This window comes from Kwoniella bestiolae, chromosome 8 (genome assembly GCF_000512585.2).
Source record: "Kwoniella bestiolae CBS 10118 chromosome 8, complete sequence".
Classification (NCBI taxonomy): Eukaryota; Fungi; Basidiomycota; class Tremellomycetes; order Tremellales; family Cryptococcaceae; genus Kwoniella; species Kwoniella bestiolae.
This window is the reverse complement of record NC_089248.1, coordinates 955,774-969,976: the sequence shown is the minus strand read 5'-3', so window position 1 is coordinate 969,976 and position 14,203 is coordinate 955,774. Positions and strand designations below refer to the sequence as shown.

At 47.6% G+C, this 14,203-nt stretch overlaps 5 protein-coding genes across 5 annotated transcripts; 1 reads left to right on the top strand and 4 right to left on the bottom strand.

Moving 5' to 3' along the window:
• Positions 1 to 831: 831 nt before the first annotated feature.
• Positions 832 to 3,145, bottom strand: I302_108943 (uncharacterized protein; the record flags this gene model as incomplete). Its single annotated transcript, XM_019194670.1, has 10 exons — positions 832 to 1,367; positions 1,427 to 1,548; positions 1,617 to 1,629; positions 1,691 to 1,932; positions 2,000 to 2,028; positions 2,089 to 2,153; positions 2,225 to 2,306; positions 2,372 to 2,727; positions 2,795 to 2,921; positions 2,987 to 3,145. The coding sequence occupies 10 exons, from the start codon at positions 3,143 to 3,145 to the stop codon at positions 832 to 834; spliced, it is 1,731 nt and encodes a 576-aa protein (XP_019043506.1).
• Positions 3,146 to 4,657: 1,512 nt separating this feature from the next.
• I302_108942 (uncharacterized protein) lies at positions 4,658 to 5,838 on the bottom strand (the record flags this gene model as incomplete). The annotated part of the gene is made up of 5 exons (XM_019194669.2): positions 4,658 to 4,750; positions 4,913 to 5,103; positions 5,191 to 5,204; positions 5,286 to 5,306; positions 5,540 to 5,838. The coding sequence occupies 5 exons, from the start codon at positions 5,836 to 5,838 to the stop codon at positions 4,658 to 4,660; spliced, it is 618 nt and encodes a 205-aa protein (XP_019043505.2).
• A 486-nt stretch (positions 5,839 to 6,324) lies between these two features.
• I302_108941 (uncharacterized protein) lies at positions 6,325 to 8,866 on the top strand (the record flags this gene model as incomplete). The annotated part of the gene is made up of 6 exons (XM_019194668.1): positions 6,325 to 6,506; positions 6,604 to 6,963; positions 7,113 to 7,170; positions 7,252 to 7,343; positions 7,428 to 8,516; positions 8,650 to 8,866. The coding sequence occupies 6 exons, from the start codon at positions 6,325 to 6,327 to the stop codon at positions 8,864 to 8,866; spliced, it is 1,998 nt and encodes a 665-aa protein (XP_019043504.1).
• A 505-nt stretch (positions 8,867 to 9,371) lies between these two features.
• Positions 9,372 to 10,946, bottom strand: I302_108940 (uncharacterized protein; the record flags this gene model as incomplete). The annotated part of the gene is made up of 2 exons (XM_019194667.1): positions 9,372 to 10,860; positions 10,936 to 10,946. 2 exons carry the CDS (start codon positions 10,944 to 10,946, stop codon positions 9,372 to 9,374), a joined length of 1,500 nt encoding a protein of 499 aa, XP_019043503.1.
• Positions 10,947 to 11,412: 466 nt separating this feature from the next.
• Positions 11,413 to 14,102, bottom strand: I302_108939 (uncharacterized protein; the record flags this gene model as incomplete). Its single annotated transcript, XM_019194666.1, has 7 exons — positions 11,413 to 11,537; positions 11,640 to 11,919; positions 12,004 to 12,219; positions 12,288 to 12,323; positions 12,392 to 12,610; positions 12,707 to 12,841; positions 13,056 to 14,102. The coding sequence occupies 7 exons, from the start codon at positions 14,100 to 14,102 to the stop codon at positions 11,413 to 11,415; spliced, it is 2,058 nt and encodes a 685-aa protein (XP_019043502.1).
• Positions 14,103 to 14,203: the final 101 nt, after the last annotated feature.

Genomic DNA, 14,203 nt, shown 5'->3' with positions numbered 1-14,203 from the left:
AAACGAGAGTATAGTCTACAAGACCAAATCAAAAATGAATGTCGAACGAGTAAAACGTGAGTGAGAATCAATTGACACACAAAGCCTAGAAGAAAGAATTGATGAGAACGTTACAGCTATCACAAGCGAGGGTTACAGGTGAAGGTGAAGAAGTGAAAAATCAATAATTCACAATTTCACGATACGAGCCCTCATTCGTGAAGTACGTTGCCGCAATGAATATTTTCCCTATTGTCAGTACGTGGTAATCACTGATACTGACGCGTACCAGTCAGTTAGTTACATCTCGTCAAACATATCAAAAGACATTAGCTCAGGTGGGGGTCTTTCGTGCGTATACTCGTGCACGTACAAGCAACGAGGTATAGGTATAGGTGAATAAGGGAAAAGCGAGGAAGAAAGGTGAGGAGAACGCGAAGGAGAATGAGAGTGAGAAATGTTAAAATGTGACAAAAGTAAAGACAGACGCGTCCGTTAGACCATCTAATCTCGGAGCAATTGCCTCTTCGGGTAACTTTTGGAACAGTGTTCCCGGACGAGGCCGGATGAATCCCTGGGGCGTGACGGTAAAGTCGAATGAACAGATCATGCTCTACAAGTACAATTAATTGCAAGAGCGTCATGGTTGCAGCACGATATCTTATACGTGTAAGAGAGGATCTGACTGTAGTCGCAAGAGGTCTATACACATATTCATCATTTCATCATATGACTATTTACATGTTCAATCACTCGTGACTATCAATCAGTCAACTTTACCATCATCATTCGTTTCTCCGTAATATCAAGGATTTGTATTTGTCTATACACAGAAGCAAAGAGAGGATTGACTTAATGTCTCTTCTCGAATCTGACACTGAATTTACCAGGAGTCATAGTGACGTCCTCGAGGGCTGAGCCGATCATTCGCTCCTTCATACTTTCCTTGGTCTCACCCGGATGGATCGGTACCGGGTGAATAGTGTATTTGCTGAGAATGATAGAGATGAAACAGATCATCTCGACTTCAGCGAATCTCCTACCGATACATTGTCTTGGGCCCATTGAGAAGGCCACGAAAGGCACTTCAGCGTTGTTGAGACTCGCTCGGGAGACATCGTCGCTAAGGTGTCGTCGAGGGTTGAAGTCGTTGGCGTCTTTCCAGTGGAATGGATTTAGTTGACAGGCGGGAGTATCAATGAAAACTACAGACCCTTTCTTGACAAAGTGTTCTCGGTGGGTGACTTCGCCGGCCTCGTTCCATGTGGTGTAAGGGAGCATACTGTCTTCTTTGGCGACTTTGAACAATTGTCGAACGATATCAGTGAGCCTCATAGCTTCAAGTCCAACGGCAAGACATAATGGTAGTCTGTGGACGTCTCGGTATGCTGAATAGCCAATACCATCAGCTTGTTCCTCTGCGATCATGGGTAAATCACTATCTTACAAGGTCGTTCATCGCCACATACTTCCTTGACCTCTTTGTAAACCTCCTCTTGCCATTCGGGGTGAAGAGCGAGTTGAGCGAGAGTGAAAGCGAGAGTGTGACCGGTAGTTTCGTGACCAGCTCTGAAGACCGACGTCAATATACATCATAAGAGTCTAACGGTCTCGCAGGGAGCCGCAAGTCAACTCACAACAAGAAGATGACTGCGGAAGACACCATCGTCAGCACTTTGTGCTTGGGTTGTGGTTCAGTACATACACTTACACATATTTCCAATGACCTCGTCTTCCTTCAGACCCACGTTGGGAACAGAGTCATGTCCATGTTGGACACGAGCTTCCTCCTCAGCGACAAGTTGGGCGTGCACCATAGCACCGAGCAGATCAACGGGCGCCTTGCTCTTCTCGCCGGCTTCTTTCAAGGCGGTAAGCTCGGCTCGTTTACCCCTGGCCATCTCGTAGCAGTAAGCGAGGAATGCCGTTCGACCATCACCCATTCGACGTAATCTGTAGTCGATCAGAAGCTGGATCAGCCGTATACGGTTTGGCTGAAAATTGCCAAAACAAATCTCACTCTTTGGTAGGAAGAATCTTCATGATCCACTAAGAGTTAAATCCATGAATTAGCAGGTTGTGAGGTACTGCTACAATGAAATCACTCACAAGAGGTAAGACGAATTGGTATAACATGGTTCGATCAACGATCTCGTAGGATTCAACAAAGCCCACTACGAAATGTGACGCCATGGCGTCAGCAAGATCAACCGAGCGGGAGAATGATGAACAATCAAGGACCAACTCTTTTCTCCTTTCTTACTTCGAGGGGTTTCCCATGGGATATCGTAGCCAAAACCGACTTTACCAATGACAATGTATGTGATCTGTATTCATACCGTATAAATCAGTCCAGCGCTGATAGCTTTTAACAAAGCGTGAGCACACTAACCTTGATGGTGGTGACACCGACGTCCTCCATAATTCCACCTTCACGCAATTTGTCCTCGTCCAAAAGCATCTCAATGGTATTGTCCATCTCCTCCCAGGCGCTTCTGAAGACATCTTCGCCGAAACAACCTCTGACGACTGACTTGTGTCGTTTGTGATCATCGCCATCAGAGGCGCTAATGATGTTGTGTCCGAATTTCTTAGCAGCCTGGTATCGAGCGTTGAAAACTGGTTTTTCGAACAGTGAGGTCTTGGTGAATACATGTTGAGCAGTGTACGGGTTGGCAGTCCAGTAGATAGCATAGTTCTGGGTAGCGACGGTGTAAGCGAGTAGGTCGGATCGAGGTTTTTCGAATCCTGACAAATGGGTCGAACGTCAATATGTATGTGATTGGCGATGATATTAGGAAGATTGGTAACTTACGGTCCCATTCAGGTCGAGAGTAGAAATCTTTAACAGGCAGGATATAGGGGATGTGAGGTACTCTAGCTCGGAGACCTTGCTCGTATGCTGGCAGGAAAGCATGTTTGACAGGAAGACCTCTGACTTCCTATCATGTCATGTCAAGCCCAATATCAATAATCAGTCGATGGATGCAGGGGGTGCAAGACTCACTCTGAGGATACGGAAGTAGGAGATCAAGCCTCGAAGAACGTAGATACCAATCACACCTGCACCGAGGATCCAAAGGTGTGGGACATACTTTTGATATTCCTCTGGAACATGTTTGTGATATTGCTTTGAGAGCGGTTGGAGATAATTTGTCCAGCTCATCCTGTCGATATGTATCTCGGGTTGGGTAATCTGAAAAAACAGACTTTCAACCTTAAAGGGATACGATACGATACGGGTATAATGGGAAATGAAAGAAAAGAGGAAAGGGGACCCAATCAGACTGCTTATAAAGCAATCCATTCCCATCCCATTCAGTAGGATAGTGCTCAGCGCCCATCACGATGGTGATTGAAACAATTGAAAAGGTCCATGCATACTCTAGTATGATCGGTCCCTGATATGATGCTTGATGATAAGAGTGGGGGAAAAGGAGGAGACAATCAGAATCAGAATCAGAATTCAAATCAAAACTAGTCAACGCTCCCTCCCTCCGCATGTCCGTGCTCACACTAACCGCCAAGCGTCAAACAGCCTAGACTGTTACTGTTACTGTTACTGTGATCACTGATCGTCGTTGAGTGATGGTCCAAATTAAATTCGATTGTATGCACGGTATCTCTGATTATGCTGTGTATGCGTCTGTGTCCGTGTGTACGTGCATGGGTGCGTAGCTAGTGTAGTCACGACACCACAGCACTTCAATCGATCATCAGAGACACACAAGAGGCGCCAATAACCTCATTGACTTATCTTGCAGTTGTACCGTTGCGACTTGATGGTTCGGAATCGTATGATGGATGTCTTAAAGTCTAAAGCTAGCTTCAAAGGCGATCAGCCGGTGTCCAGCTTGCTCCAGACGATCTTTTCTTTTCTTTTGTTTTCGCTTCTTGCTTCTCGAGACAGGGTTAATGGTGAATCAGGTTCAGGTTCAGAACTTCGAAACAAGTTGAAAAAAAGAGATGTTCCTGGCGGAGATGGGACACTGTTTTGTCCCTTGCTCGCTCGTAGTCGTGTTTTCCGCGCTTTCTTTCAAAATACCAACATCACCATCAACTCCCAGTTCAGGTAGGAGCTCGGAACGGGACGGTCTGAAGGCTCACACTTCACACTTCACACGCCATCCTAGTGATCCGAAATGCGGTATCCAAGCTCGGTTTAGCGTATTGATGGGGTTAAATCAATTCCCCTTTTGATGTTAGATGGATGTCCTTTGAGTGGTGCAGGATCACATCACGTCCTTAGTGGGGGGTTGATGCGATCAAACTGGTCGTCGCCGTCGCCGTGACCGACGGGGTGATATGTCAAATGTCATGAGGTGATCAATTGGGGCCCGGGATGATCTTATCTGGGTCTGCCGAGGGAGAGATTGTGGATCTCGGGTACATTCATAATGGTCTCTCACTTCATCTAAGATCATCGCTGTTCATCATCAATGTTTTTTATGCAATCTCAAATCTGCACTGTTGTCAGTGTACAATGACGTAAGTTGATGATTGGTATCTCTACATGTGCGTATAAGTACTGCATGTACATATCACTGCTTCAAGGCTGAAGTTACCTCTAGACAGCTTGAAACGGTGGGAATTTGTGAATAGTAATGCATATGTAGTCTCATCCCAAATAAACAAATATTAGTGGATATCTGTGTTCCCTCTCAATCCCAAACACCCCCTAAGCTCCTTCAGCAGGTACACCGTGCATTGCCTTTCTCTTATATACAGCCTGATCTCTTAGCCACCTTCGGTACGTCGAGAGGGACGTGATCTGTAGACAGATACGATAAAAGAAACAAGGAAATGGCCGGTGTCCATAGAAGTTGATGTAAAAGCGGGAGACAAGCAATAATAATGAGAAAATCAAACCCAAGATCAGCTAAATCCTCATTTATCGCTCCAACCACTAGATCGCAGAATGATTCTAACGCACCTTCTCACCGTAGAAATCCGGACTTATATTCTGAGCGGACTGCAGCGTAGGATCCGCCCTATTCCTCTTTATCCTATTGTAAAACTCCCTATCCATTATCTCCAAAGGCGAGTTCTTACCGGCAGATATCGATCGATGAGTCGCAGAGAAGAGGGACGAACCGACTGTTGGACCTGTTAGGTATCCTAGGGCTATATGAGATTGGAAGTGCCGATGTCAGCGAATTGATATGTATACATCTTTGATTGAGTGGTACAAGAAAGGAAACAAATGCTTACCCATACATCCCAGACTGAGATTAGATACCAAGTCAAATACATAGATCAGTACTCCAAGGGCTATTTGGTCGATTTTATATTGCAATGATACTCACGTCGCACCTCCGTACACATATCTAGAACAGCATGACAAAGAGCAGAAGTCAGCAAATCTCGCTCACTTAGGGCTTTAGATCCTGACACTCCGCCTCATTCTTCCCATACACGGGTCCCACATCTCTCAAGAACTTCTAGCAGTTCATGTCCAATAAATGCAATATCCTATATCCTTTCCTTGCCGGTTCCAACTGCTCCGGCCCATTCCTTCCCCCCTTTTTACAATTCAATTCACGAGATCAGCAAAACTCACATAGCTTCGATCCCCATGATCAGCTGACTAGGATCCGACTCCAAGCTCGCAAAGTAACTTCCACCAAGGAACAACCCAAGGAACGTAGTAGGTATGGTAGTTATGCTGGACCACAGTCTCCTCTGTTTTCGTAAACCCAGGTATTCAGGCCATGGTAGTGGGAGGGGAGCGGAGGAGGTGGAAGTCCGTGATTGAGATGGGATGGAAGATGAGGCGGAGGAAGAGGCGTATCGCATAGCCATGATGGGGGTGGGGCGGGAGAGGATGGGTCGGAAGAGGATGGTGGATGGACGGGACATTGTGACTACTTGAGATTTAGTCTATCGATCGGGATGTTCGGTATTGATCCAAGGTATAGCTTGATATTCAGGCGGCAGCTTCGCTTCGTACGGTCGATCCACTCGTTGCTGGCCTGCTGTGATCACAATGAGATGAGGTCTTTGAGGGACATATACGAGTAGCTTTCGAACATGAACATTACAAGCAGGATGGAAGAAATGGATAACTCACTTCTTCGATGACGCTTGACAGCCAAAGGTCTCGTTATTAACACTGGAAATGCCGAAAGTGGCAATGTACTGGCAGTGGTGCCCCACAGTGATTATGGTTGATGACGAAGCGGCAAATAGAAGGAGATAACCGGCAGACATGTTCATGTCCATGTCCATGTCCATGTCCACATCCATCGATACTCTACTCGTATTTACATGACGATAATCGTAATTCGAACGTTCCCATCGACACATTCATGAAAGACAATGACAGTCCAAGTACTATCACACAGCATGTCAGCGGCGACTTTCGATTATCACTCGAACGGTACTACTATCCGTACGGCCGGCGAGGAGAACCGACCATCGAATGCGGGACCGTCCAGTGAAAATGGGAAGGACCCATCTATACCTCCTCCAGATGGTCGATGTCCCCTCTTGGATATGCCAGGGGAGATACTGAGTCAGATATCCTCGTGAGTCTGATGCAGCAATGTATGACCTTGAAAAGCAATCCAAAATCTTCTAATCCTAATCTATACAGATGAGCTGACATCTGCCCAAATGGTAAAGCTACCTCCCCCTCCCAATAATCATCCAATTCCTATCCCTCCACCCCCTCCTCCTATCCCTCACTCAGACGCATTACTCCCCCATCCCATCCTCCGTCCGCTCCATCCTCTCCACCCCACCCTACCCACAGGCATTATCAGTCCTACCGCACTTGAACCATTTCCTACCTCCCGATCCGGGCGACGCGAGAAGACTCTTCATCCAGGTACTGGTCCGAGCGAGACCCAAGTGGATCCTGGAGAATTTCGAGCTGCTCAGATGGGATGACGAGTTTTGGAAAGAGGCTTTTGAAAGGAGGTTTCTGGCTAGTTGGAGTAGGATGAAGGGGGAGGAAGATAGTTGGAGGGCTGCTTTCATAAGGTGAGTACATATATTGGAAGAGTATCAATGATAGGACACAACTCTGGGTAACGGAGAATTGATGGGCTATTGTGGGAGAAGCGAAGTGGGATAGGCTGTGGTAAAGCTATGTTAAAGGCGTTTTAGCTGATTTGAGTCGTTGTCGTCAGGTTGCTGGGCCGGCTAGAACATCGACAATCTGGATGTACGCATGAAGAAGCATGGACTGTGAGTCGTTGTTGCGATCCTTAGCTTCCGACTGCGACCACCTCTGCGTACTTGGCTACTATACTGATGACTTGCTTGCAGCGCTTCGTCACTCTTCATCGAAATGGTTCAGCCAGTATAAATCGAATGTATTCGAGAACGTTTGATCCGTATGAGATTTACGATGAATTGAAGTAAGTTTTTAGTCTTCGTTTATTGTCCCTGCAGCGTGTTTCAATCCCCGGAACAAGAGCTAACCTGACAGTGTCTCGAATCAGAACACAAAACAACTTCTCAGCTCATCCCACGACAGTCCGCGTGATCCTACATCTCCAAGACGTCCGTATCCTGGCAGTCGGAGTACTCATCGACCAACCATCACTCTTCGTGAATCCCAATGCCCATATGACCCTACACCCCCCTCTACTTCGGCACCTATCTTCTCCGCCGGAAGATGCGCAGGTCGAGGGATCGAGGTGGTTCCGCACCAATAGCGAAGATGCCAAGGGAAAAAAACGGAGATTACAATCATCAGAAGTCGAAGCGAACGAAGCGTACTTTCCCCTTGTCCGATCGTTATCCCCTTCATCATCTCAGGAAACCACATATGGCCTACCGTCCGCCGGTCCCATTCCCATTCCTCTGACTGTCAACTCGACTGCCTCTCCGCCCGTCTCGCCAGCTAGTGGATCGTTCGGAAGGATATTGGGATCGTATATACCTGGTAGAAGGAGGACGTCAAGCAATGCTGCGGGTCCACTCGCTTCATCACCTCAAGACCATTATGGTCATGCTCAGACTCAAGCTCCGTTCGGCGCGGGGGCAATGTCAAACTCACTTGGAAATCTTGGTGGAGTGTTGACAGCAGTGAGAAGTAGGGATAGCGATGATGGTACAGGAAGAAGGAGGACATGGAGTTTCGGAAGGAACCGATCGGGCTCTACATCCATACCTGCAAATACCAATACTGGTGATGGAGATCTACATCGTACATCCAGTAACATCGCTGGACCATCATCGTCTACCGCCACGAATCTACCGCCTTTGACTGAAACATCTCCTCCGGCACAGGAGACTGTCACGCCGATCTTGCAACACACCGCTGTAATGGATCTAGCTCGAGATCGACCGTACGATATACTTGAGAGACCCCAGCCTGCTTTATCTCATTTGCGATATCCCAATTTCACCGCACCTCTGGACGGACCTGAGTTGATGAAAGATCTGAGAACTGTACACCCTGAAGTGGAGGATGAGTACGAAGGTGGATTGTGGGGTGGGGATGTGCCCTGGAGTGGAGGTGGGCAGAGGATGGCAGAGTGGGACGAAGAGTTGGGAAAGAGGAGGAGATGGGTGGGGCCAATGTTGTGAGTTGTTTCCATGCAAGATTCCAAGATCGTGCGGTATGATCCGATTACTATCTCCGTTATTTTCTCTCACCTGAATCGCGATAATGAACCGACCATGTCAACACGTACTGACACCCGCTTCGTGTACTAGGTTGATAGCTCAGATCCATCCCTCACACCGACCCATCCCTCATCCACAGGGAGTGAACCCCGCACTACCGCTCGAAGGGTCCAACCCTGTTTTGGGCCAACATGGAATGTACGCTTCATTGGGTTTTGAGGATTTAGAAACGCTCTTTCCTTGGATAGAGCTGAAGGGTAGCGGGGGCAACAGCGGGGAGGCGAAGAGGAGTGGGTTGGGGTTCTAGGGGATTGGCGCTGGACTATTGAAGAAGAACGAAGAAATTGATGCAATGAATCGAAATTGCCATCAGTGGTAGACGACAAAGAAGGGGATATTGTGTTAGGGTACGCCATTGATCGAGTCACACCACGTTGTTCGATATTGTCGGATCAGCCGGGGAAGGTCAGAACAGTACTTCGCATATCATCATATGGCCAGCATACTGAGGTTGAGAACTCCTGTGTATGTACATACATATCCACCGCATACGGATGCATATCATCTGCTCAACAGATCGTGATCCCAGCGAGTCTGAAAGATCTCTTACAAGTCGCAACCATAATATGGTGATATGCGTAATCACTGATACTTCGATTCATGTATATGACTGCTACAAAGAGTGGTGGTCTCGAGAAAAACAAAGTCTAAAGACATCCGTGTATATATTGATCTCCAAACACCTAACGTCACCTTTCCTCTCTTCCTGTAGGTATCATATCAAATTCGTACAGTATTCTCAAACCATCGCCCTACAACAGCCCAATCGTAATATCCCCCTTCACCCTCGCACTCAGATGAACTTCCACATCAATATCCAACTGAATCCTAATTTTCAATGCCCCCTTTTCATTCCCCTCTTCCTCCCCACCTTTCTTCCCGCCGAGTAATCCGCCCTTCTGTTTCAGAGGTTTAAGCGCATTATCGCCCACGTTCTTCACTGATTTACTAAGTTGTTTGGACGTATCGCTCAGACCATTCGAGATCCCTCCCACGGTATCTCCCAATCCCTGAGCAGTATCTCCAAGTTGAGATCCAATACCCCCGACTGTATCGCCCAGGCCTCCAGCGACGTTACCTACTTGATTGCCCAGTTGACCGGCCGTATCGCCCACTCCGCCAGCTACGTTCCCCACTTGTCCAGCTACCCCTCCGACTTGATCTCCAAGCTGACCTGCCACTCCGCCGACCTGATCTCCAAGTTGTCCAGCAACATCCCCAACCTGCCCACCAACCTCACCAACATTCCCCACCCCACCAAGTCCATCGGTCACTCCACCAAGATTACCCAACTGATCAGTGGCTCCCCCAAGATTCCCAACATTATCCGTCACCTCGCCCAAGCCTTGTCCTCCTTGACCGCGTTGTCCTGTGGATGGATCTTGAGCTTCGTACTCCGTCGAAGGAGTTTCGTCAGGTCTCCCTTGACCCTTCTGGTGCAACTCCCTCGAACCGGGTTTACGATTGACTACTCTCTTCAGCTCTTGCTCGCGGTCGTTCTCGGGGAAATTGGAGGGTTTGGAATGCTCGAATTCTCGGAGTTTGGAGTCGCGGTCGGGGTATTTGGAGTGTCTGTTGCCTTCGTGGTGGGATTGTTCAGCAGGTTGGGTTTGGGGTTGGGGATGAGAGGATTGTTCTTGAGATGATTCTTCGTGTGCTTGTTGTTGGGCTTTAGAGTTGTGGGTAGATTGATTTGACTCGTTGGAAGGAGCATCTTCGTTGTTGGACGTAGGGGGAGTATCGGAGGAGTCGTCAGGTGAGGAGGCTTGGGTGTTGTTGATAGAAGAAGGTGAAGTGTCGTTGTGGTCGTCGTTATCGTTGTCGTTATCACCTGCTTGATCATTCTCACGTTTCTCATCGTTCCTTGACTCGGATCGAGAAGCGGGATAGGTTTCCTCGTCCTTGTCCTCAGAGTCATCTTGACGAGAAGGTTGATCCTCATCGCTGGGTTGATCATCGCCACCAGTCTCTCGTCTAGCGTCTTTGTTATCACCATCATCACCATCATCATTATTCTTCTCATCTGACTTATCTTCATCACCCTTCTTTTCATCATCTCCTCCTTTGTGATTGTTCTCGTTCCTCATACCCTCATCTCTCTTCCCGTCCCTTTTATTCTCATTCCCTTTCTCATTCTCCTCATCACTGCTAAACGGATCATGATAAGAGCCCCTCCTCGATTTTTGCTCTTCGTTGGAGGGCGTACCAGACAGAGGCTGAGGGGACTGAGTACGGGATTGTCTAGAATTATATCAAACACGAACACTCAGCTTGAAGATCTCTTTATCTTGGGCATGTTTGGGACAAAGTACTCACTGTTCTGACATTGTGTTTTGAGTGTTATTTTATCTTATAGATTCTTCAGAGACGTTGTCTTAAGGGGCAGTGGCGATCATCAATGTCTAATTAGATTAGTATAAATGATTTCCGACATTCGAATCCTCCTTCTCCTCTTCTGAACATCTTTATATGCAGGCAGAGATTGTCAGTTGGAGCGGCAACACCGTAAACGTCATAATTGATAATTGAAGATGGACAAAGGAGGTCTCAGCGTCATTATCATAGTCAAGTCATCATTTGATGGGAGTGATGTCACCTCATTCACTGTGCACACAACGCTCGGATCACTTGCAGGGAGACGAGTGGGTCGAGGCTTTTGATGATGGGGGTCAGTGCGTGTGTGTATTGTTAATGTTTCAGTATCAGTATGAGATTGAATATCATGATACAATGCAACACATGTCATGTATCAGAGTGTGATTGATGGATGTGGCACAAGCGATACAAACCCGCCTAATGCTCCTTCCCCTCCTTCTCACGCACTTTGAACATCCCATTCCTCCTAACCTCGTTGACCTGCTCCAAGGCCCATTCCCTGCACTCTCGATCTTCATTCGACGTAGTCCATCGCTTACGAGCTGTACAGTAGTCTCAAAATCAGCATCATGTCCTTCCCATTTTCATCAACAGCTTAAAACCCCATACAATCACACTGAGATATCATGGTGAATACCACTCACCAACAATCCCCCATCCCTTCGTACTAGGCACCCTCAACCCTTCCTTCTCCCACTCCCAACCGCATTTCAACCCCACCCATCCAAGCCAGACAAGGTACGATTGATACCTGCTCACACCAGGTTCCAAACCGTTCTCAAACCCGCCTTTTGGGGTATGCGGATGGTCAGGAGCAGTAAATTGGAGTATCGTAAATGCTGAGTCGAGGGCGTGGAAGCAGCATGGCAGCGATAAATGGGGGACGGGTGTAGAGGGGAGTAACGATAGGAGGGGGAGCCATGGCTATATACATGTCGATATTAGCTAAATTGTACTCGAGGGAGCGATAGGTGATTTTGGTTGGGGGAGGGCAAAAAGACAGCTCACAGTCAACTCATCCGCATGATTACCTATTAGAAATGTATTTTCTGCTATTATAGATTTTCCTTCACCAGCCCATGATCCAGATTCCCATTCCTCGACCGTATCGGGGAACCAAGAAGGTGGGTCAATAGGTAATTCGACTAGTGCCTCCTGGGTTTTCAGAGGGTACGTTGGCCAAGTACGTCTTGTGCGTAATTCATAGCCTTTTCCGTGGTAGCCCTAAACCACGCTCACAGGCAATCAATGAATTACTTCGAGGTGTCACAGAGAGAGCTGGGTATACTCACCTCTGATATCAATATATGTACTAGCAGACCATTCCCCTACGGCGTGGCCCGAACATCAGCTTAATGATCATGTACCCAATCATATAAGATCAGAGCTCGCTTACACATCCCAGATCGATGAATCCTCCCTCAGGTCTACCCCAACTATCCCATTCCCTCTCCTCTTCCTGTAATCCATCTTGAGTCCTGCCTGGGTGGACCGGCGGATACATATCCTTCCAAAGTAGCATCAAGAATGCAGCAATCGCGATATCCTGTTCACCCCATTCCGAAAGGTCAACTCGTGTCGGGAGGGAGGGATCATCAGGTGGAGCAGGAACACCCTGTCAAGCGATGTCGGCTTTTGGTCTTCCCTGTTCATCGTTGAAAGCAGACAGGGGTATGATGCGAGATAGAGCAAAGACGAGCGGTGGACATACCTTCCACACATGCCTTTTAACATCCTCCAATTTCGTGATTAGTCCTGCTCCTCTCGGCGCACGGGAATCCAACGTCCTATGCCTATCTTTCAGTGTGAGGTAGAGATCCTGAAAATTATCTCGAGGGACAATGACCTGAATGTGCGGGTCGAAGGTATTAGCATCTGCTTTTCCCCCCTTTTCGAGTGCCTCCATCAATGTGATGAGAGATTCGTACATGTAGTTTCTCTTGAGTATTGTGTAGTGAAATATCATCCCTCCACATGAGTGATTCAAAGTCCAAGAAAGAGATTGAAACAAGGCGGCTCAACCTGGAGCCAGACTTGAGATTAGGATATACTACACTCACATCATGTACCCTCCTCTTCTGATACCCTACCAACTGCCCATACCCATGTTTATGCAATGTCTCAAGTAACGCCAGACAAGTACGGTACAGCCGTTCCTTCCCTTCTGGCGTGGGTGTTCTGACGTTCCTAGAGGTGGGAAGTTCGGATTCGTCAGATAGGATGGTAGCGGGGGGTTTGATCGGTTCACCATCTGATGATGGACCAGCCAGGGGAGATCTTCTGCGAGGTTTCAACGGTCGGGGGGAAGGTAATAACGAAGGATTTGATTGACCGTTGAGCGATAAGCCTTGTATCTGTGTTTCATTGACCATATCTCGACAAGCAGCAGGGGGGTCATCGATGGGTAAATAATGTATCGACATAATCCCCTTCACATCCCCTTCCAAATCTTTCACCTCACTCCCTTCTCCTACCACTCCCTTCTCCCCATTTTCAGTATCTCTCCGGGGAGGTAGGGTCTCCCATAAATAAGCCAATTTCCTAACTTTCGGATGATAGTACGGTATCTCCTCTAACCCTTCCACCTGGGGAATGATAACCACCAGCCCCGCTTCCTGTTTAACTATATCATTATCCACTTGAACCTCCTTCTCCTTCCCCTTGCCTTGTCCAGTGCCATGTATAGTCTGATGGCCATGTCCATCTTCGTTGGTTCGGTAGAATTGGATAGTCTGGTCGATAGGCGAGTCGCGGCGTGGTTGACGGGGAAGCAGCTTAACATTCAATATATCGACCAATTCTAATTCTGATCCTTCATCCTTCCCAGCGAAATCACCAATTCGTCCGTGGTCGTTCGACTGTGCGCTGAACGATGGGATAGTATCTGCCCTCAAAATCAAACTTGAATTTCGCTCAGGATGAAACGAGATAGTCTTCAGCGTCGACAGGAAGACCGAGAGACCAAAATAACATTTTGAGGATAAGACCGGTACCCAATTCTCGTTCGAGTTGGTCAATGGTGAAGTTGAAGAAGGGGGATAAGGGGTGGGGGAGAAGGGAGGAGGTTTGATACCCCCCGGAGTGAATGGGGAGGGAAGACCGGCCATTGTTCGTACTCTTCAGAGATGCTTAGATGAGTTCTGTATTGGTATTATGGGATATGATTTGATACTTGGATTAGTGTGTCTTGGTGAGATTGTAACTTGAC